Source organism: Manis pentadactyla, chromosome 16, assembly GCF_030020395.1.
Source record: "Manis pentadactyla isolate mManPen7 chromosome 16, mManPen7.hap1, whole genome shotgun sequence".
Classification (NCBI taxonomy): Eukaryota; Metazoa; Chordata; class Mammalia; order Pholidota; family Manidae; genus Manis; species Manis pentadactyla.
Genome location: NC_080034.1, coordinates 53,063,634 through 53,085,469, shown reverse-complemented (window position 1 = coordinate 53,085,469; position 21,836 = coordinate 53,063,634). Strand labels below are relative to the sequence as shown.

At 36.2% G+C, this 21,836-nt stretch overlaps 2 protein-coding genes across 4 annotated transcripts in view; one reads left to right on the top strand and one right to left on the bottom strand.

Moving 5' to 3' along the window:
* The window catches only part of LOC118922216 (bromodomain adjacent to zinc finger domain protein 2B-like), a 107,954-nt gene that overhangs the window by 10,254 nt on the left and 75,864 nt on the right, over positions 1 to 21,836 (bottom strand). The window contains exons 13-23 of the mRNA XM_057493669.1: positions 21,555 to 21,773; positions 19,046 to 19,300; positions 17,903 to 18,117; positions 16,964 to 17,038; positions 15,952 to 16,162; positions 10,967 to 11,029; positions 9,893 to 10,037; positions 5,251 to 5,861; positions 4,559 to 4,832; positions 4,227 to 4,382; positions 3,686 to 3,846 (exon numbers count right to left, since the gene is read on the bottom strand). Of these exons, the coding sequence (XP_057349652.1) occupies positions 3,686 to 3,846; positions 4,227 to 4,382; positions 4,559 to 4,832; positions 5,251 to 5,861; positions 9,893 to 10,037; positions 10,967 to 11,029; positions 15,952 to 16,162; positions 16,964 to 17,038; positions 17,903 to 18,117; positions 19,046 to 19,300; positions 21,555 to 21,773 (2,385 nt within the window). The remainder of the gene's footprint in view (positions 1 to 3,685; positions 3,847 to 4,226; positions 4,383 to 4,558; positions 4,833 to 5,250; positions 5,862 to 9,892; positions 10,038 to 10,966; positions 11,030 to 15,951; positions 16,163 to 16,963; positions 17,039 to 17,902; positions 18,118 to 19,045; positions 19,301 to 21,554; positions 21,774 to 21,836) is intronic.
* The window catches only part of LOC130681195 (enoyl-CoA delta isomerase 2-like), a 133,494-nt gene that overhangs the window by 70,795 nt on the left and 40,863 nt on the right, over positions 1 to 21,836 (top strand). For all 3 annotated transcript variants that reach the window (XM_057493679.1, XM_057493678.1, XM_057493680.1), the window contains one exon: positions 21,383 to 21,504. In XM_057493679.1, the coding sequence (XP_057349662.1) occupies positions 21,383 to 21,504 (122 nt within the window). The remainder of the gene's footprint in view (positions 1 to 21,382; positions 21,505 to 21,836) is intronic.

Sequence of the window (21,836 nt, the reverse complement as noted above, 5' to 3'; positions counted from 1 at the left end):
CCCTGACCTCTTTTAGGAGGCAAGCCTCTCTCTTACAGACTCTCATAGAACCATGTGATATTCCATACCTGTGGCAGTCACAATCTGATACTGCTGTGATTATTTAATTAATATCTTTCTACTTCTAAATTCCTTGAGGGCAGGGACCATGTCTACTTTTACTCATTTCATCTCCAGCAGTGGGAAGGCAAATATTAGACACTCAAAATATATGTTGATCGAATAAATGAATGGTCTTATAATTCAGCTTGCTTACAATGATCCTTTGGCTCAAAACCCTTCAGAGTTCCTAATGTTCAGTCAAGTCCAGTTTACCATGACATTCAAGTACCTCAATCTCCCTCTTTCGCTCATATTCCCATTCAGGCATCCTACACTGCAATCGAATTCCATGACTTGTCACACCACAGACATGTCCTGAGCTTCCTGATCCTGGTGCTCTGCCCAGTTATTAACTCTTCCTAGTAGCACTCCTTGTTCTCTGTCAAAAGCTTCTCCATCTTCTCAAGTTCCATCTGGACTTCTACAGGCAATCTTCCTTGATCTTTCCCCTATCTTCACGAGAATCAGTGTATCCCTGTCCTAAATTCATGAATGACTTTGTACGTCTTCACAATCCGTTACTAGATTCTGCAGGGCTGTATACATGTATTATTGCCCTATTGTACGGAATGCTTTCTGAGGGGAGAAACCACATTTTATTCAACTTTGTGGTGTCCACTCTGATGTAGAATAGGTACTTTGTAAAAGCATATTAAGTAAAAAGTAGAATGAACATGATCCTTTTTATTAAATCTCTTTAGAGATAATTATTTTTCTTATATATCAGAATTCTTCCTCTTTACCTCAAGAGAATATTCATTTTTAGAAAGTATGGATGAATTTATAAAGGGTACATACAACACATTACTGCATCATATATGCCATGACAAATGAACCTCAGTCCCGTATTTTGAAAGGGATCTGAAATTGCTAAATCAAGGGAATCCTATAAATGTAACACATCTTGATTTTTGCAAGGCAAAAGACAAGAAAATGAGGACTGGATTAGAATTTGAGAAGGTGGATGGTTGAAAATTGTCTGCAAAGCCCTGTGACAGACACAGCTTACCACCTCAGAAAAGGTCCTCACTGCCACTCTCTAAGGGCTCTCTCTATATTTGGCTTGTCATGTTAATATACTTGTGAACAGCTCAGTTCAACTATTAAATATGCAGGTGACTTAACTAGGAAGGAAGTTTAATATTCTCTATGACAGGACTGTGATAAAAATAGTTTCATATGCTGAAAAATATACCCAAATGAAATTAATAAAAATAGAACAATGATAAATGTAAATTTCAGCTTTGAAGTTTAAGCAACCAATCAAAGAAATATTGGATGTGATACAACACACTTAAAAGCACAATAAAAGATGCAGAAGGATTTTTTTCTAAGAATGCATACTCAGTTTAGCAACGGTATGGTTTGGATGTTAAAAAGCTAGTACAAATTGGCATGAAGAGAAGTATAGTGCCAGTTTAAGGGAAGTAAAAGTCCCATGAACACATTAGGCATCTCTGTGTATAGTGAGGGGTACATTTTAAGAATATAGACACTGCCGTTTAATCAGAAGAGAACCGTGCACCTGGAAACCATTTCACTGGACTGATGGCTGAAGGAATTATTCAACTTATAAAAGAGAAAACTGAAAGAGAGACACAGGAACTGTGTTTACAGGAGCTAGAAGAGTAATTCGGCTTTCTACAGAATCAGAACTAGATTCTTGCAGATTTTCCTACAATATAAAACAGAATTTCCATATTATCAGCAATATTGAAAATAGAAATGAATGCATCTAAGTAGTACCAAGGCCACCTGCTTAATGTGTCTTCACAATGGCTGGTTCCCAGGGCTGACCACATAAATATTTTGTTTTTAGGAAAAAAAATCATTAAATCTTTTATAGATGGTAAAATGTTTTGTGGTTATTTCCATCACTTGTTGTTTTAGATTCCTCAAGACTAATATAATTATAATTCATTTCTTTAAAAAATCCATAATAATCCCATAATACTGTATTAATAGGATGTTAGAGCATCTCACTTAAAAAACCAATTTCATTTATCTTAGCTAGTGAGAACATGGGCAAGAACATCTAAGCAGTCGGTAATGTGATAAGGTCAATAAACCAAGATCTCAGTATGTCCCCAGGAAAACGTTAGGCCCACGCTCTGACTTTACATACAATTTCAAAAAGCTGATGATATGCTTTTCCAACCAACAGCCAATTAGAACTGGCAAATTCAAACCAGAGGGAGATGGTTATGGGAGGAAAACAGGGATAGTAGAACTAACCAAATTCAAACCAGCAAGTAGTAACAACCAACCATGAGAGATGATGAAGACAGACTATGGAAAGCAGATGTAGTAGTTTAAAAGGTAAAGCACACTAGGGCCTTTTAAAAACCTCTTCACAGTCCCTGAGGGAATCATTACCCAATAATTGGTCTTCATACTGATGATCCGGTGTCACCAAGAGAATTTAAATCAAACTCACTATTCTCAATTTAAAAAGGCAGGGTAATGGTAACCTAAGCGATCTAACACAGATGTTAAAAAATGATGGCACTAAATAGAATAATTTTCATTTCTCCAGAAAATTAACTTGTGTAGAAGAAAGAGTTCATTTGTTGAAGATGCCAGGTAAGTGAGGCATTTTTATATTGTATTATAGTACCAGGAGGAGGATACATATAGTTTGCTAGCACAATTTCAGTAAATGGTAAATTTGTTCCCCTAAGTTGGTAACTATGTCTGTGGTAAAAAAAGGGACATTTTGTTAGCTCTGAAAAAATGACATTTTTTGAGATGAGATCCTCCAAAGTTTTAAAGTAATTAATGCAGCTAATTTGTAATCATGGTAGAACAGTATCATGGCATAAGTCTCACATTCTGAGTGAAATATGAAATATTCAATCAAATTACACAGAAACTACATTTTCTAAGCCTTTTCAAGTGTCTCATGCTTATTCATCATCCATCCATTTATTCTCAGAGACATCACATTATCAGTTGAGAAGAGACATTTATATTCTTTTTAAAACCAAAAATTTTTGCACAAAGGTGAAGCTTTTCTTTTGTTGTCCTTTAGTTTCAATCATTGCTGTGACATGGTAATGCCCAGTCAATAAATAATTAAAACTTTACATATATACATAGGATGTGAGTATGTGCAGCACAACATAACGTATTTTAAAATTAGCAGTTTTAAATCATAGAGTGAAAGTTCAACATGTAACATGGCTATATAACATGGCTTGCATAGAAGACAATTACCAGGCACATAGAAACATTGCAGAAGTAGTTTGCCATTACATTTATCGTGGCTGAAACTATGAAATCCTGCTTGTGGTGAAGAACTGCAGACCAGAAATGATATTTCTAATGCCACTGAGGAGGTGGGCAAGGTTTAGTAAGAAGAACTCGGGAGGACAGAGCTGGTTTGATCCCACATTTAGCCACTTACTATATTATGACCACTGACAGGTTACTTACTCTGAGTGTTGTTCCTTACCTGTAAGACGGGGGGAAATTAATCAAAGTGAGAACATTTAGCGCAGTAACTGGCATGTATCAGGCATACAATAAATATTAGTTACCTTCCATTATTCTAAAAACAGATTTTATTCCAAGTCAATTTTACCTTTACTTGCAAACTTGCTGATGCGACTCTCCTTTCCAGATCTTCTACCTGTTGAAGAATCCTCAAATCCACTTCCATTGCTTGTTCTTCTACTGACCAGTTCTCCACAATATCTCGAGTTACCTGGTTTTCTTCATTTTCATTTAATTCAATAATGGTAACTATATTTGAAAGGAAATTTATTTTAAAATCCACTTTATCTCTCAATGATTTCTTCCAGAATGTGAATGAAATTCCAGGGTAACACATACAAGTACATTTAACACACACAAATTCACTTGTGAATAAGTAAGGCAGCTGACTCTTGCAAAAGGAGCAATAAGTACTCTTCTTTAGAAACAGAACAGTATGTCTGCAGGTTGTAACAAATTATCAAAAGTAGTACCAATTTAAGAAAATGTAAATTGTTTTTGGGCAAAATAAGAAAAAAAAAGCCTATTAGTAATAAATTAAGATTAAGAAATACTAAAATATGCTTTAAGATAAAAGAATTACTTCTCATAACTAAGCAAGAGAGCAGAAATCTCTTTTAGGTGCCTACCATCCTTATTCTTGATGCAGGCTTGAGTGATGTAATCCAGGTGTTCCTGAATTTGTTTTTGTAATGCCTTTTCTCTTATTCCTCTGGGATGTAGCACTTTGAGCAAAGCTTTTAAATCCTCTGGGTCAATAATTCTCCACCAGCCAAACTGCATTTCTAAGTCAAGATAAACATGTAGGGCATTTACAGATATTCAGAATATGAATTAATGGCATGACACAAATGAAAAAATTTATGACTATATAAAAGCATCAAAGATTCAGCTATAATATAGAGATCTGTAACAATACAATAAAGTAAGTGGCTACAGCAAACCCTCTCAAGGTACCCACCTTCTGGAATAGGCTTTGGACTAGGATAATCTACTGGTTTGGCTACTTCAAGAGCTGCAGGTTGAGTCGAAGAGACTTTTTCGTTCTGTGGTACTAGAGACTCACTTTTGTTTGACCCAACACTGGGAGTCAAGAATGCATCAGCGTTTCCCTCTGACAGTCCCAACCTCGATCCCACACTAGGGACAGGTGGTGGAAATGGAATACTGGAAGTAAGCAGGCCCGTGGGCCACCCACAAAACTGGAGTCCCATCACAGGTACTCCACTTTTCATCTGGAAAAAGAAAATATTTTAAAAGTAGAACAATCTAAGAAGTCAGGAAAAATGTTTAGAATCTGAAATTTTTAAAATTCTGAAAATATATTTTCATTTACCTCAATTGGAGGAAAACTAAATACTATAGCAGCAACATTAAATTCCATCTTATTTGCTCCCCAAAGTAATTTCCCTTTTAGAGGTACTGTAACAGTAACAAGTTACAAAATTATAAAGGAAGGCTTTGCCTTAGACTCCTAGAACCCAGTAGTTCCGATGAAGCCTGGTGATAGACAATTCTGACTCTCTTCAGTTCTCAAACTGTGGCAGGAATTATATTGTAAATATTCAACTGATTCTCCTTTAGTGAAAATTTTGATGGACTCAGACGTTAAATACAGCTACATAAAAATGAGTTACAATTAGTAGCACTAACCTGAAGAGGCGATAAAGCAAATGGGTTTAGGCCAACAGGATTTTGAGCTGAAGATGATCCAAGAAGAGGAGCTGGGGCAGGCGAAGGTGACTTAGAAGGCGGCTGGGCCTGAGGAGTTGGTGAAAAAGCAGTTGGCGCATCGGCATGGGTAAGGGAAGTGTCCTCCCAAGGTGTTCTTGGCAATAACAACTGGTCACTGGGGAGAGGACTGTAGACCTTGCCTGCACCACCTGAACCAGTACTGAACAGATTCGAGTCTGTCTTTTCCATGCTGTTCTGTGTCACCGTTGGCAGCATGCTGCCCGGTGAGTGTCTCCCACTGTTCTGGTGACGCAGTGCGCACCCATCTGCACCGCTGTTTGGTTTGGGGGTCGTTACATCTGACTCAGGAGGCACCTTAGCTACTTCTAAAAGTTTGCTTAATTTGGAAAAAGAGCCAGGTTTCTGAAGAATTAGATTTGTGTTATCTTTTTCGTTAGGATCTTCCTTTTGCTCACAATGATCTGGATTTGAACAATTTAAAGTGTCGTCATAAGTATCAAATATTTCTTTGATCTGGATGCTTTCTGCTTTTTTTAGTTTTTTTCTTTGTTTTGCAATTTCTTTCAGCCCTACAAAATCCAAAAGCATTACGAAGATCAGTTCCTCTACATCAAACCATACTATATTGCTATTTATCAAGTCATATGCATAAATACTTTAACAAATTTCTCTAGCTTACTTAATACTCTTTTTTTCTTTTATAGACTAGCTTGTTACGCTCATTGGAAAAAATTATGTAATTTTGTAATTAACCACAAAAAATTACAATAATAAAAAATATTAAAAGCCATAATATACAAACTACTAACATTTTTGTATTAATTTTTCCAGGAGTTCTCTATGCACACATGAAATCCTGTTTTACAGTTTTCCAACCTGTATGTTGTACTGAATAATACTCTTTAAATATTCTGATGTGTCAATAAATATATACCTATACCATAAATTGTAATTACTATATTCAGTGGAATATATCATAAATCAATCTTCTATTGATAGTTATTAATAGGGTCCAATTATTCATTATTATAAACAATGCTATAAATGATGAATGATCTTAGATCTGTGTCTTTGGATATTTTTTGTCCTGATTTACTTCCTTAGGATATATTTCCAGAAAAAACTTGAGTCCTAAGATATTACTTTTCAGAGTTTTTGAAATATATTGTCAAATTGCCTTCCAGAAAGTCTAGATCAATATACAATCATACTTACACAAGAGCATCTGTTTGCCTACACCCTCAATGAAACTGAAGACTATCAATAACTTTTGTCTTTGGCAATATCCAGGAGGTGAGAATTTTTTTTCTGATCATTAATAAGACTGGATATTTTTCTGTAGGATAATAGGTATTTCTCCTTTGTGAACTTCTTGTCCATATTTTTTACCAGTGTTGTAAAAATAATTTATAAGAAGTGTTAGAAAAATATAAACCTACTTAATTTAATTTGAAAAACGATGTATGTTCACAGTAAAATATTCAGTAATGAGAGGATAAAGTAACCCTTTCCTGCCCTACTCCCTCAGTTCCTATTTCTAATCTTCAGATGTAACTGCTTAATCAATCATGTCCATACATCCTTTGGGAAATCTTACATGCATGCATATGACTATTAGTTTGTGCTGTTACATAAATGGGATGCTACTGTTTTCTGCAACATTTTTATTCAGATAAAATCCAAATGCCTAAGCAAGGCCGCCAACAATGTATGATCTGGTTCCTGAAAACCACTCTTGTCCTTGCTAACCTTGCTCACCTTTCTCCCTTTTTTCAGCTTCTCAAACTTGGTAAGTTATTTCCTTTCTTGGGGCCTTTGCACTGGGTGTTCCTCTGCCTGAAATCCTGTTTTGTTGACTGGCTCCTTACCATTCATGTTTCAGATTAAGTATCACTTATTCATAAAGGTTTTCCCTGATTACTCTATTTCAAGTAGGGTCCCCATCTTATTATTCACCTTAGAATATCATCATCCTATATGTTTCTTTTGCAGAATTTACCATTATACACATTAACCTGCTAATTTTTAAATATTTCATTCCATACCCCACCCACACACTACAATTTAACTCAACAAACATTACTTAAAGGCAGAGCAATGTTTATATTGCTTTTACAGGATCCCAGCTACCTAACATGGTGGCTGCTATGAAACTGGGGCTCAATAAATACTTTTTGGATGATGAAATAAAAGGATGACTTTACTATTTTCACTATATACCTTAGATTGCTTTCCGTGGTGAAACATAGAACTGTACCACATTTTCCTTCAATCAGCTGCATAATATTCTTATATGGGTATCATAATTTATTTATTCATATATCCAAAGCTCGCAAATTTCCTTAATTTTGTACAAGTTACTAGCTAGCAAGGAAGTACTAATATTTGTGCTTGATTTATTCTGAGAACTAGTATCTCGAAAGTCACTTTCATATATCCAAAAACAAACAGATCAACCAACCACACTAGGTCTGAGACTAGTAGGGGATTTCGGAGGTGATACAGTTTAATAGCCTATTCATGGGGTCATTAACTTTAATATCCAAATTCTTACTTATAGACAGTTAAACCTCTCACTAAAATGTAAAATTATTTTTAAAAACTTGGAAGTTTATAAGGATGTTAAGTATACAGAGGTTTTTAAGATAGTTTTTCTATCACCAATTTCACATAATCCCCTGCTCTTTCCAGCCCTTACTAGGCTTCCAACAGACACTTAGGTTGGTCCCCTATCTTGGCTATTGCAAATAGTGCTGCAATGAACATGGGGATGCAGATATTGTTTTGAGTTTACATTTTCATTTGTTTTGATAAGTACCCACAGGTGAAAGTGCTGGGTCATATGCTAGTTCTAACTTTTTTGAGGAACCTCTATACTGTTTCCAATAGTGGCTGCAACAATTTACATTCCCACCAACAGTACCCAAGAGCTCCCTTCTCTCCACATCCTCACCAACACTTATTTCTTGTCTTTTTGATAAGAACCACTCTAACAGGATGAGGCGGTATCTAATGTAGTTTGTATTTCCGTGACAATGAATGATGTTGACCATCTTTTCAGGTACTTGTGGCCATCTGTGTGTCTTCTTTGGGAAAATGTCTATTGAGATCTTCAGATTGTTTATTTTGCTACTGAGTCATATTTGCTATTGAGTTCTTTATATACTTTGGATATCAGGCCTTTATCAGATATATGATTTGCATATATTTTTTTCCCATTTAGTAGATTGCCTTTTCATTCTGTTCATGTTTTGTTTTCTTTTGCTGTTCAGGGGCTTATTAGTATGACAGTCCCACTTACTTATTGATTTATTAGTTACTTAGTTTATGTTTTCCATGCTTTAAAATATTTTTATGTTTAAATATTTTAAGCAATCAGTTAAAAAAAGAACTCACTACACTCTCCTATTTAATTAACATTCTGACCCATCCACATCAATCTTTAAAAATAAACACAACTGAAGCCTCTAAGTGCCCTCCCTGATTCTCTCTCTATCAGCAACTTTTACCCTGGGAAGGCAGACCATGACTTGAATGCATCATTCCAACACACGATTTTATACTCATTCTTCACATACTTTGAATCCACAAGAAATAAATTACTGTGCAGCAGAGTAACACTGCTTGTTATATGCCAACAATATTTACCTGCCAGCCACTATTCTAAACCATTTTCAATTATTAACTGTCCTTTGTGCCCCAAGGGTAGTTACAGTGTTATATAGTACCTGTTCTAGACACCTATGTGATTAATCAGTCCCTTCTTTACATTGGACTGTTAAACATCTACACGGATGGCATGGACTAATGTTTTGTTTATCTTTGAACTTTCAGTGCCCAGAAATGCCTGGCACATACTGAGTATTCAAAAAAAACGAGTTGAAAGAAGTTTTTGCCTCCCTACACCACCCTGCGGCAATGGCTACATGTAAGCACTGACTTGACACTGTGGCCCCATCAGAATCTAAGCATTTGAAAATGCCCAGACATAGTATTCTGAAACATTCAATTCAAGACAGTTTACCAGGCCTATAAACGTACTGTTTACTGTGCTAGTTAATTTAACAGAAACGGAGCCAGAAAAGCAGAGTCTAAAGGTAGAATATGAAGGATGTGTGATAATACCTAAGAAAGTAGGAAGTTTAATGGAGAAGAAGGTAATCACAAATTTCAAACACATACAAGACTTCAAGATGAATGAGTCTTATGCTAAGGGTCTTAGATTTAAGCAGTTTACCTCCAGGGCTACCGTCAGGATGGGTGGTTGCTGCAAAGGTTGAATAGTAAAGCACATGTTGGAAAATTTGACAGTGGGAAGGAAGAGAAATGGAGCAGCAGCTACACAGTACAATACAGGTAAAGATCTGGGTCCACTAAATGGGTGGATGTCAGAAAGTGCAGAAAACAAATCATGGACTGGAAAGGAATATTTATCAGTGAAAGGGGCATTATGAGTTCAAAAGAAATGAAAAACAAGGTTTTACAATGTTTATCCACAATGCACACTTGATTCTGGAAGCACACAATATATCGAAGGAGTAACAGGGTTTTAAAACGTATGGTTTGTTATATTACTTTGTAACAGATTAATGGCTCCTACCTGCAGCGCTCTCCATGCCTTCTACAAAAATCCCCCCACACTGGGGAAAAATCCAGTACCGACGTCTGTAACGATCCTGGCCAAACATCATCGAACGTAAAGAGTGAGACGCATCAAAGAGCTCCCTTCTGTACTGACTCTGTTGCTGTTAAAAAATGATGCATACAATTACGCTATGGGTGTTAAGCGCTTTAAAAATTGATATTTAAGTGACTTTATACTTATCATGGCTTTAGAGCAGCTAGATTTCACTATTGAAGAAAGGCAGCAAAAGAACTAATATCACACGTCTGACTTCAGTTCCAGTAACAGTTGTAAAGACAGAAATTACTTAGAGGGTAATTAAAATATTTTTGTTGCCAAGGATTAAAAATGTTTTGTTTTATTAGATATCTTATAGTAAAGCATGTCTTATATTTGGTATTAAACAATGTGATCAATTGTTTCACTGAGCCAAAGAAAATTGGCTCAATTCTAATGATTACAGTGTGTAACAAATAACACTCACATATACCTGTATTTGCCAATTTTTATACTCATGCTGCAAACCTTAGGCAGCACATGACTAAATTCTGGAATAACTGTATGATGAATCTAATGACATAAAATGCAGATATCTCATAATACTAATCCTGAAATACTTCACTAATGCTACTGAAATTCAGTTTTACATGAGAAGTACATACATATACAGTTTATAGATCCAGTGCAAATAAAACCCACAAATACACTAATGTAAAATAAAACACAGGATGCTGAAACTATTACCATGAAATCTGACTGAATTTTAAAAGTAATGAATTCCAAGAATTAATTTATTGATATTTTGTATTTAAATAAAGAGCTAAAGAATATAGCTCTTGATTAAGTTAGTACCATGTCTTAAGAGGGAGGCCTTTAACATTGGCAAGAAACTTTTACAGTTTAATTGTGAGAATGTTTCTGCAGCCCTCCATTTTAATTACTTACAAGAAGCTTGCTTTTATTTAGCAGTCACAAAAAAGGAATCCCATACAAGGTGGATTTTTAAAACACTGCAAAAATGATGTAAGCTATAATCTGAAAAGTGCTTACTTTACTCAGCTTTTCAATCTGTTTTTCTAGCTCTTCAACACTTGCTGCTTGGTCACCTTCATCCTATACATGACAAAATACTGTATCATTTACCGGTTTTAAGATTTATTCAATCAATCAGTGGATATTTAATGAAGGCCTCCTATATGCAAAGCACTAGGATAGGCCCTATGGAAATGAGTAAGCCTCAGCTCTCGGTTCTTTGTAAACTAATAATCTGGTAGGGAGACACATGCACATCACACTATGAAAATAAAAACCACTACACAGAGGAAGCCATAGGGACCCCAAAAGAGGTAGAGATTTAAGAGTCATGGAGTTCAGGAGAGGGTGAGATTACTTTTAGTGGGAATCTTTACCAGGAGAGGCTACATGGAAGAAGTTGTGTCTTAATTAGCTACCGAAGAGTGGTTCGGATTTGATCAATCAGAGAAAGGGCAGGGCATTCCAGAAAGAGTATGATGTATCTTGACATGAAAGGTACATGAAGAGGTAAGACAGGAGATGAGGCAAGGATGAGTTCAGGGTTAAACGATCTAGAGCTATAAATGCTTGACCATGGTCAATAACGTGATCCTTTGAGGGAGGTTAAACGTGAGAACTATGCTTACAAAGATAATATGGTAATAGTTCTAAGATGTCCTGGAGCAGGGAAAGGATTAACATTGTCAAATCTGGTTAGTATTCCACTGCAGTGATTCAAGAGGGAGGGAGAATGTGGGACTTACATAGGTAAAAGAAACAGAAACGGAGAAAAGCAAATGGATGTAAGAGATTATTACCTAATTAGAAATGTTAAGTCATGGCAACTCATGGGTATGAGGCAGAGAGGGGTGAGGGAGACAAAGGAAGGAGTAAATTATGGTAAGAGTTTAAATCTGGGAGACTGCAAAAATACTGGTACCATTCACCGAAGGAGTCATTTTTAGGGCAAAGAAGGTAAATTATATTTTGAACACATTGAGCTTTTAGGAGAAAAATAATCCGTACAATATATATTACTAATTTCATAAGTGGTACTTTACTGGTGATTACATGAAATTTTTCCCTCTAGAAAATGAATATAGGAAAACAACCACCAAATTATATGTTTTAGAGGGAAAGCATCAAGTAAAAGGTACATGTATTTTCTTTGTATCTTAGCCACGCTACTTCCTATGGGCAAACTACTTAACTCTTCTAAGACTATTTCCTTACCTGTAGATTGGTAACAACATTTCCTGTAACATGGGGGCATCTGTGAGGGCTGAGAAGAACAAATCTGAAAGTAACCAGCAAACTTCCAGGCACACAGTGTGCAAACTGGTTACTTTCCCTCTTTCTGAAAATTGTATCTAGAAAATGCAGGTACCTCTTAGGTTTAAAAAAGTAAAATTTGTTTCTGGTGCTCATTTTCTAGAAGCATTTTTAAAAAGCCACACTGCCACCAGCCACTCATGAGCAGGTATTTCTGGATGAGTATAGTTATCTCCCCAACAAAAGGAAATGAAAAGAAAGCCTCAGTAGCTTTAGTATTAGCTATCATTTATCTACTTCTCATCCAGTTTAGGGGAGCAAGTTACAGAGGCATTTAGGCATACTATTTGTGCTAACAGTAACACAATTTCTACTTCAGGAAAGAAGCCTTAAAAGAGAACAGGCCCAATGACTCTCAAATAGATAATTACATAATTGCATGTCTGTATGGTTCTAAAGTGATCTTTTGACTCGCAGGGCAAATGTTTGATAATATGCTTACACAAAAATACAATTCAAGCAACAGTAATAAAAAATACTTGCAAAAGACATCAAAGTAACTATGCATCAGTCAAATAAACTTAGTGCTGTTTCTAAGACTCTCCCTAAGATGAAAAGGAAGTAAAGTGTCTACTAAGGTTTGTTTAAAGCAAAGCAGTTTTGACTAATAGTCCTTATAATTTTAAGAGATGTGTAGAACTTGAAAGGTCAGAGAGAAAGGCAAGGAGACTAGGCACAAAGAACTTGTCTCTGCTGTGGTTCTCCATGATTTCCCAACCAAAACAGAGGCCATTGTATGTCCCTGTGTGTCAAAGTTCAATCATCCACATAACCTGTTACCAGGCCAACTTGTGAAGTTAGAGCTCACATAGGTTTCAACACAATTCTAAGGTTTAGGTATACAGACTCCATGTGCTGAAGGAATGAGGAGTGTGGAGAAGAGGGAATCATCTTTGAGACAAAGGGGGATGGACTTAGTCAAGGGCAGGACCTTCTAACTGAAAGCGATCACACGGGTCTCAAGGGAAAGGCTCCCTGAAATGCATCTTCCATGGAGTTTTAATTCCTGGCACTCTCCCTAAACTTTAATCAAGAATCTAAACCTACTTTTTGAGGAATAATGTATCTATCTTATCATTGGGCTCATTAAATAGTTAAATTTTTTAAGGCAATTGATAAGTGGCTACCAGTTCTTCATCATAACAGATAACTCTGAAATCACTTTAAAGAAATGTTATTTTGACTTGATAGGTCCTAAAATTACCTTAAAAAGTTTTTAAACTGTTTTCTCACATTAATAACATACATTTGCCAGGATTTTGCTCAATGAAACCCTATAATCTAACTATAATTCAATTAAAAAGTCACTTTAAATGATACATGTGGTTAAGAGACATTAATGATATTTAAATAATTAGTAAATTTTACTAGTGTTTATCTACCTTGCCCCGTTGATTATTTTCTTTATATTTTCAACCCCCTCTCTTACTGACTCCCTTCAACCCGAAATCATATTTAGCCTTTCACATCTGAGTAATCCTTGGTTATCTGTCCCCCTTCAGGAACCACCTTTTCCTCTGAGGCACAATGCTTACAGAAGTCATCTCACCTCCTCACCTTCTACGGTGCTCGATCCGTCGCCGCCCAGCTCCTGCTCTGACCCGACTAACGACTATGCTGCCACTGGTCCCCAGTGACCTCTGCCTTGCCCGATCCCACAGACACTTTCGATCCTCATCACACTAGACTCCTGCTGCATTAACATTGTTTAGCACTCCCTCCTTTTTGAAATGTTCAGTTTTCTTGATTTTTGCTACTACTACATGTGTAGAAAAGAGCTGACATTGCAGGTCTGACTGCTCTCCTTTGAAAGGCCTGCGTAAAAGGCTGGTCCCTGGCTGGTGTCTGGGAATTTGGATTTCAGAGGGTTTCCTCCCACACTGATAGACTGGCTCACTGGAACCCAACTGTGCTAATGGGGTGTATACTGAACACCTGTTTTTCTCCTGGGAGTTTTATACTTGTCATAACTCATTCCTAGAAGACTTAAGCCTATCCTGTGTGACTCCACTGGGAAAAGACTCTTAACAGTGTGGGTCTGGTTTCCTCTGGGCTGTGGCTCACACGCCTTTTCTCTCTGCTGATTCTGATGTGTGAATCTTCCTAGTGAGTCACTGACTCTGGTGATGGCCTCAGAGATCCTTGACCCATTACAGACATCTCCTACCTCTACGACTGCTCCTTCTTCAACAAGAAGCCCTACGGGATCTTCTGAAATATTGACATCCCCTGGGGTTCCAACTTCAGTCTACTACTCTGTTCCCTAAACCAATCCCCCTGTACAGAAATCACCCACCTCATGATTTTAAACTACTGTCTGTGTGAATAACTTCCAGATCTATACGTTCATGACTGAACTCATCTTTACGCTTCAGATTCTTATATCCAACTTACTGCAGAACTGCTGCAAAGGCACCTCAAACTTAACATGTCCAAAATAAACCCACCATCGTTTCTTGTCTTCCATTATCTGTTCTGCACTCCCCTTCTCCTCTATTATCTATTTATTCTGTTCCTCCTGATTTCTCTAACTCAGTTAATGGCAAGAATACCATGCAGCCTCCCAAACCAGATGGTCGGGAATCAATCCTACCCTTCCATCAACCTACCAGTTCAAATACTACTCATTCTTCTTCCTAAGTATTTACTGAAATCTTTTCCTCCTTCTTCCCAACTACCATGGGGCTCATTTTGGACCCTACAACTCATTAAACTCTTGCAACATCTCCTCCTGACCGACCTTCCCACCTCTGATCTTGCCCTACCCCAAATCTACTTCTATTTTCCATGGAGCTGCCACAGTGAGCCACTAAAAAAAGCAAGTGTGACTCTGTCATTCTGTTACTTACAAAGAGGAAGCAATGGCTTCCTCCTACCAAAAAAGTGTAAATCCTAGTTCAGTTGTTGCTAGGAGGCTCTCTAATAACAATGAAGCACTTGTCAGTCACTTAAGGCGCATCGTGGTTTCAGATTCCTACGTCCATTTATGCTGTTCTTTCTGCCCGAGCACTTCTCTATGGGTTCTTCCCCAGGTTAACATTCAGCCCACCTTTTAGCCTCAGCCAGTGGGCCCAGAAAGCCTTCGTTGAGGACCTATTCCTCATAAAGGTTCAATGCCCTTCCTTTCCGCCTGCCTAGCACAGCATAAATACCACCGGCAAAGCAGTTAACATGTAGTACATTACATTTTCTTATGGCAAATCTTCCTCAGTGAGACTGCAAGTTAAGAGAGGACTTTCGGTACCTTACTCATCTTTGATCAAAAGTGCCCAGAGCGAGGCACATAATAAACTGATGCTTGAGAAATACATCAGTTTCACTAAATGTGACAATACTTTCAAGGCATCAAGTATTGTACACATATAAGCTAGTATTTTACCAGAATGAAAGACGATAACTGAAATTAAGAATCTACATGGTTCTTTGAAGAACTCTCAATATGTTCTATAAAAAGAAAAACTTGACTTTGTTTATTCAGTGTAAGCCCATCCCATGTGTGGGCAATTATTAAACCATCACAAAAAACTTTACGAGGTGATTGTTATAAATATTCAGTTTTCAGATGAAGAAACTGAGGCAAGTAAGCGTCAAAATGGAATTCAAACCCAAATCCACCTGACCCCCAAATTCTGTTTTCAGTATGTTATGTTACCTTTGTCAAGTAATAAAATCTACCTAAACTTGATTACCTCATCTTCACAGACATCAGTTTTCTTTCCTTTTTTGTCTTCCTTGTCTTCCTCCTCCTCCTCCTTGTTGCCATCAGCGTCACTGTCCCCGCCCTTCCTTCTTCGCTTGCGTCCTGCTGTGGGGGTGGCCGACACGTGCTGCTCTTCTCCAAGATCAATGCCACCTGAAGTGTCTCTCTTGTCTGCTTTCTTAGCATAAATGATTCGGAGCCTTTAAAATGTAACAAAATTATGATGTACAAGAAAACCTTCTCTTCATACTTTTTAGAGAAAATAACGTTAGTTTTAAGCAAAAATGCCTTACGGTGAGTAATAAGTCAATGGCAATAAAATTAGAATTAAGGAAATTTAAGAAATATGTTTCCAGAAATTACAGAATATATTGACTTTTAAGAATTATTCTGGATCTTTTTGGAATTAGAATATATTTAAAAAATAAAATTTAGCTGAAAAAATTAACTCTAGCAATGACCAATGATAATTCCTGATCCCATGCTATCAGACTGAATAAATTTCTGTTCAAATTATGCAAAGAAATATCCTCTTACATAGAAATTGAGTAATTTCAGCATTATATTTCCTGACGGGAAACTAATTAAGCTTTAATTCTGAATACATTTGGATATTTTAGACTCTATGAAAGCAAACTTTAATTAGAAAGCAATTTTAAAAAGTGGCAGTTCTAAACAGATTCTACTTATGACAAAAGTAACTTGATAGCCAACAACAATCTTAGAAAACGTGATTGCTTGACTTCTTTGGGAGCAAAAATGTAAACTGACTTTTTTCTAAGTTTGAAGCATAAGATGTTCAATGACTCTAATTACAACTTTTGTCCATTGCAGACTCTCACCCTAGGTTTTATTAATTTCTTAATTCATCTTAATTAAGCTTTACCTTTTTTTATTTCTTAGACATAATAAACTTTAAATTCTGTGTTTGGAATTTATGTTTTACTGGGGAATTTGTACAATGGGAAACAGTATACTAACTTTAATAAAACAGGACTTACTTGCGGAGTTTACCTTCTACCATCCATTTCTCTCTCCTCAAGTTTGACATATAATCAGTGTTCTTGTCAATTTCACTGTCAATGCAAAAATTTATTAGAAGACAGAAATTAATCCATTATGCAATATGTTAACATGGTGAGTAAACTGTTGCCATTTCTTGCTAAGTAAAAGTGATGTCAATGAGTAGTGAAAACAAGTGAAAAATCATATCAATACAGTATATCACAGCTAGGAGATGTACAGAAGACTTAGTATGTCCACCAATGGTAGTAATGCATGGCTCTGAAATATACAGATTGATCCTTTTCCTAGAAAGGTAAAGAACTAAAAGTAACAATAATTAAAATATGTTAAATAATGCATAGAAAGAACAAGATGAATATGGATTTGTTCACCAAAACTTGAAATACTAGAGTGCAAAATTTACTTTGACTCTTAAACGTAAGTTTTTAAAAGTACAATACATCAATAAACTAATATTATATTGGTATTAGCACATAAAAAAATAAAAAGCTGGATAATTCTATTAATGGCTATGAAGGAAAATCACGTAGTTATTTCTCACTGAAAGATGTCAAAGAAAGAAAAAATTTCGGATTCTTGCAAAGGTGCTACCTTCTGATGCCATAGTAAGAAAAAACTATTTTTATGTTTCCTTATATGAATAATTAACAGAATTATTAAGTAAACAAAATGGTTGCAAAGAACATGCAGTAAGATCCAAATTTTCAACAGACTGCAATAAATACATTAAAATAGTAGTAGTAGTAGTAGTAATCTCTGAATGGTGAGATTAAGTGTAATTTTTTTTTCTTTGTGCTACTCTGTAACTTTGGATTTTGCATGGATAATTTGTGTTACTTTGTAATATAAATTATTTCGATGAGACAAATTGAGAACAGGAAGGAAGCGCCAGAGAAGTCTAGGCACAGGCTCACCTCACCACCCTCCTGCTGCACGCCAGCTCACTGATCAGGAAGGCCAGTGCCGAGGCTTTCTGGGCCGGAGTGTGGGCCTGAAAAGCCTTGGTCCTCAGGCTTTCGGTGAGCTCAGTCTGTCCACAACGGGCCTCCATAAAGATCTGCAAGATCTCGGAAACATTGTCTCGATTCATACCAACATTCAGCAAATGTTCTCCAAGAGCTGTTTCGGCCTATAAAAGTTTGGCATTTTTGTCAGTATTGATCCTAACCGTACAGAACATAAAAACAATTAAGATTTTAAAATGTTTTTATTATATTATCTATATATTACTGAAAAGGGCTTTATTCACACTTTAAATGAAGATAAAAATAGACAACAGATGACAGACAGGTATTTGAGTACTTGCGTCTTTCTATTCCTTCTTTAGACAGGAAGGCAGGAGAGTATGTGAACTGATGAGTAGATATCATACCTTCTTCGACTATAGAAACTATCTCAAGCTTTCTAAGACTTTATCTAGGCGTTCTATCAGTACTGGTTGCGGGAGGCCCAGGGGCACTACTGTTGTGTTTTCCAGCTCTAGAGTGTCATGGACTTTATTGTCTGGTATACTAAATAGAAAAATGGAAGAACAAGCAACTGGTGCACCTGGACACTTCTCTCTCCATCACATTATCTACAGCAAAGCTGACTGAAATGTGTATCTTAGCTGAAATTATGATCAATTTGAATTTCTTGAGTATCCACTGAGAGGTACAGAGTCTTAACATGCTGATCTTAGAGGTGCTGCCATTAGCCTCAATTGTTCACAGTGATTGAGAGCACACAGCATAATTTCAAAAGGCATACATAAATTTTAATTCTTTATGATTTATAAATTCTCTTTTGCTGATATCACTTTCCTTAAGTCAGCTTGGTTTTGGCCAAAAGCTAGAGAAAAATAAGAGTAATCTGGGAATAACTACATTTCCTAGGCTTTATGAACTAAGTTTTCCTAGATGTCGACCATTTGCAACTGAAAGCAAATCTATACTTAACTTTGTGAGATGCGGAAAAAACTAGATCAGTGTATACACTCTTCTGCTAATATGCTAAAGCCAGTTATCAGTGCACTGAGGGTACAAATTAAAATAATTTTTTGTATTTTGTTTTTTTACCTTGTATCCTGTAATTAGACCTGGATCACACACAGCAGCTGACAGGAGCCTCACAAGCAGGTCTTGTACTTTATCCATGCTGTCCCCTAGATTCAGCAAACCCTCTTGAATAATACTCAGGTTTGGAACATCAGTATTTCCATTAAAGCCTAAAGCTTTACCAAACTCTCCTAAGAACTGCAGCACCACGAGACAGTTTGAAAATGTACTACCAGAGAGAACAAGTCCTGGAATACGAGGCAATTCTGGCAAAGGCTGAAAAATAAAATAAAAAACTAATTAACTAAAAAGGCGATGACTTCAGATCTTTTGAAATAGAACAAGTTGCTGTCTTTCTTTGCTCTTGAATTCTGCCAGTGGTTTTCCGTCTAGACTGTGGATTCCCTGAGGGCATTTCTGCAACCCCATAGTACTAAGCACGGGATTTTGAAATCAAGCAACCATCAATAAATTTTAGTTGAACTCAATACGAACTCAGAATTCTGAAAAAAGAACACAATTTTAATTAACATATTGATAGAACATGGGTTACATAACTGGAGCAACAGAAGAAATAAGCATTTCAAAAGTACTTGGCCATGGACATACTAAGTAGGGCACGTGTACTAATTTCTTCTAATGACAGAGACTGATAATTCACGCTTTTTTGGTAGCTCAGAAACTACCGTGTATCTATGGGCTGATGGGAGAATGGTACCATCTTTGGCTAATTAATGCAGATAAATTATTCGGTCCACATGACCAGAACCCATGATCCTATCAAGAACCCAGTTACACTGCAACTAATAGTCTCTAGGCTTGTAGCAAAACACTAATATTGAATTTCAACACTAAAATTAGAAAGCAGCCTCTTTTGCTACTTCTCAAATATGCTCACATATTAACATTTTAATAACAAAGCTGTAGTACCAGTTGTCATGAATATTTAAGAAGTAAATAAGGCAATAAGGTCCATGAATGAGACTTAATAATAGTATTTTAAATTTTGATTAGAAAAAAATGAACTTTTAAATATTTCTATTTCACTGGTCTTTGTTAAACAATGTTCCTCCACCCTGCACTTACTGAAACAACTAACCAATGACCTTTTCTAGTAATACTGTGTGGAAACACAGAACGATGGATAATATCTGATAGCATACAAACCTTACATGTTCCATTTGAAAACCATCTAAGTCTGAATCTTTTTTCCTGAACCATATCAGACATACACATACCATATGATTAAAAAAATTTATATAACAAAGCTAACAAAAGTAAGGCTTAAAATGGACTTCTATATTTGATTTATTGCATATGGATTTAAACGGAAGTAACAAATTCAAGAAAATAGAGGTCATTTAGGATTTTTTAAAAATTGCTCACTGTGAGCCTACTAAATGTGTCAACTAACCTATGTACCCTCTCTGGACATAGGAAAATTTAAACATGCAGTTTTACTAAAACTAGTGTTTATATTTTTATTTGTAGTTAAAAGCATTTGTGCAAAGAATATTATTATAACTAAATCCCCACTAGGATATTTTTGCTTTAAGTGCTTTAGAAAAAGCTGAAAAGAGACAATCACTCTTTGTATTATCAGATGAACATGGCATATAATATAGATGCTATTGACTAATTATAGTATTATTGACAGTATTACACAAATATGTATTATTGACGATTTTCTAGAAATACCATCTTAACTATAGCCAAACGTAATTGATTTCTTCTGATAAGTATGTACATTATGCCAGTTAACATGATTATCTCACTCTTTCCAAATTTCTACTTTTACGTATTTTAGCAACATCTGTGAAAACAACAGGAGAGAAAACACATGAGGTCCTCTGACTGGACATATTTCTTGGCTTTCAAGGTGATAAACAGTATGGACCCTGGAGTTTAACAAATTGGAGTTTGGATCCAAGGTGCCACTTATTAGTTGAGTCATCTTGGGCAAGTTCCTTCACCTCTTTGTGTCAAAGTTTCTCACTTGTAAATGGGCATAAATACCTCTTCTACAGGATTGTGGTGAGGATTAAATGGGAGAATTCATACATAAAAAACACTTAGCACAGTGCCTGGAAAGTAGTCAACATACTCAATGAAAGTTAGCTAACAAGGCTAAAGCACTGAAGGAGGTTACAGATTATAAATCCTGATTTATTTAAATATCTAAGGGGGTTTGAGGAGAAGGCAGATTTTTCTGTATCTAAATGTATAGGAAGGACCAAATGAAACAGAAATCTTATGTACTTTTATCATTCACCCTTGTAGATTTGTACAGTGTTTTTATTTCAACGAAAAAGACTGGCAGCACTCCACCACTTATATATTTAGAACTTCCATTTCCAGCGCAGGAGGTCGATAGACTTATTGGTGGCCATCCAGGAGAAGCACACTGACCTAGACTTGGAAATCCACTGCTCAGCTGGAAGTGGAAGCCTTCGTACTGGCAGCTCTGGCAGACGAATGAGGTGAGAACACAGCAAATTTATTTATTGAAATGGTTTACATGATAAATTACCTTTTGGTCTGCTAAGCACATGTCTTCATTAGGCTTCTTTAGTTCTTTTGCAATTTCTAATTCTAATCTTCGTTGCTCTAGTTTAAGCTCTTTCTTTAATCTTTTCCCAGCACGTTTTAGTTCTTTTGCAATTTCTAATTCTAATCTTCGTTGCTCTAGTTTAAGCTCTTTCTTTAATCTTTTCCCATCACGTTTTTCTTGCTTCGACCGTTCTTTTTCCTTAAAAAGAAAACCATGCCCACATAGTCTCTTTAACCATTATTAAGTTTGAAAAACCTTTAG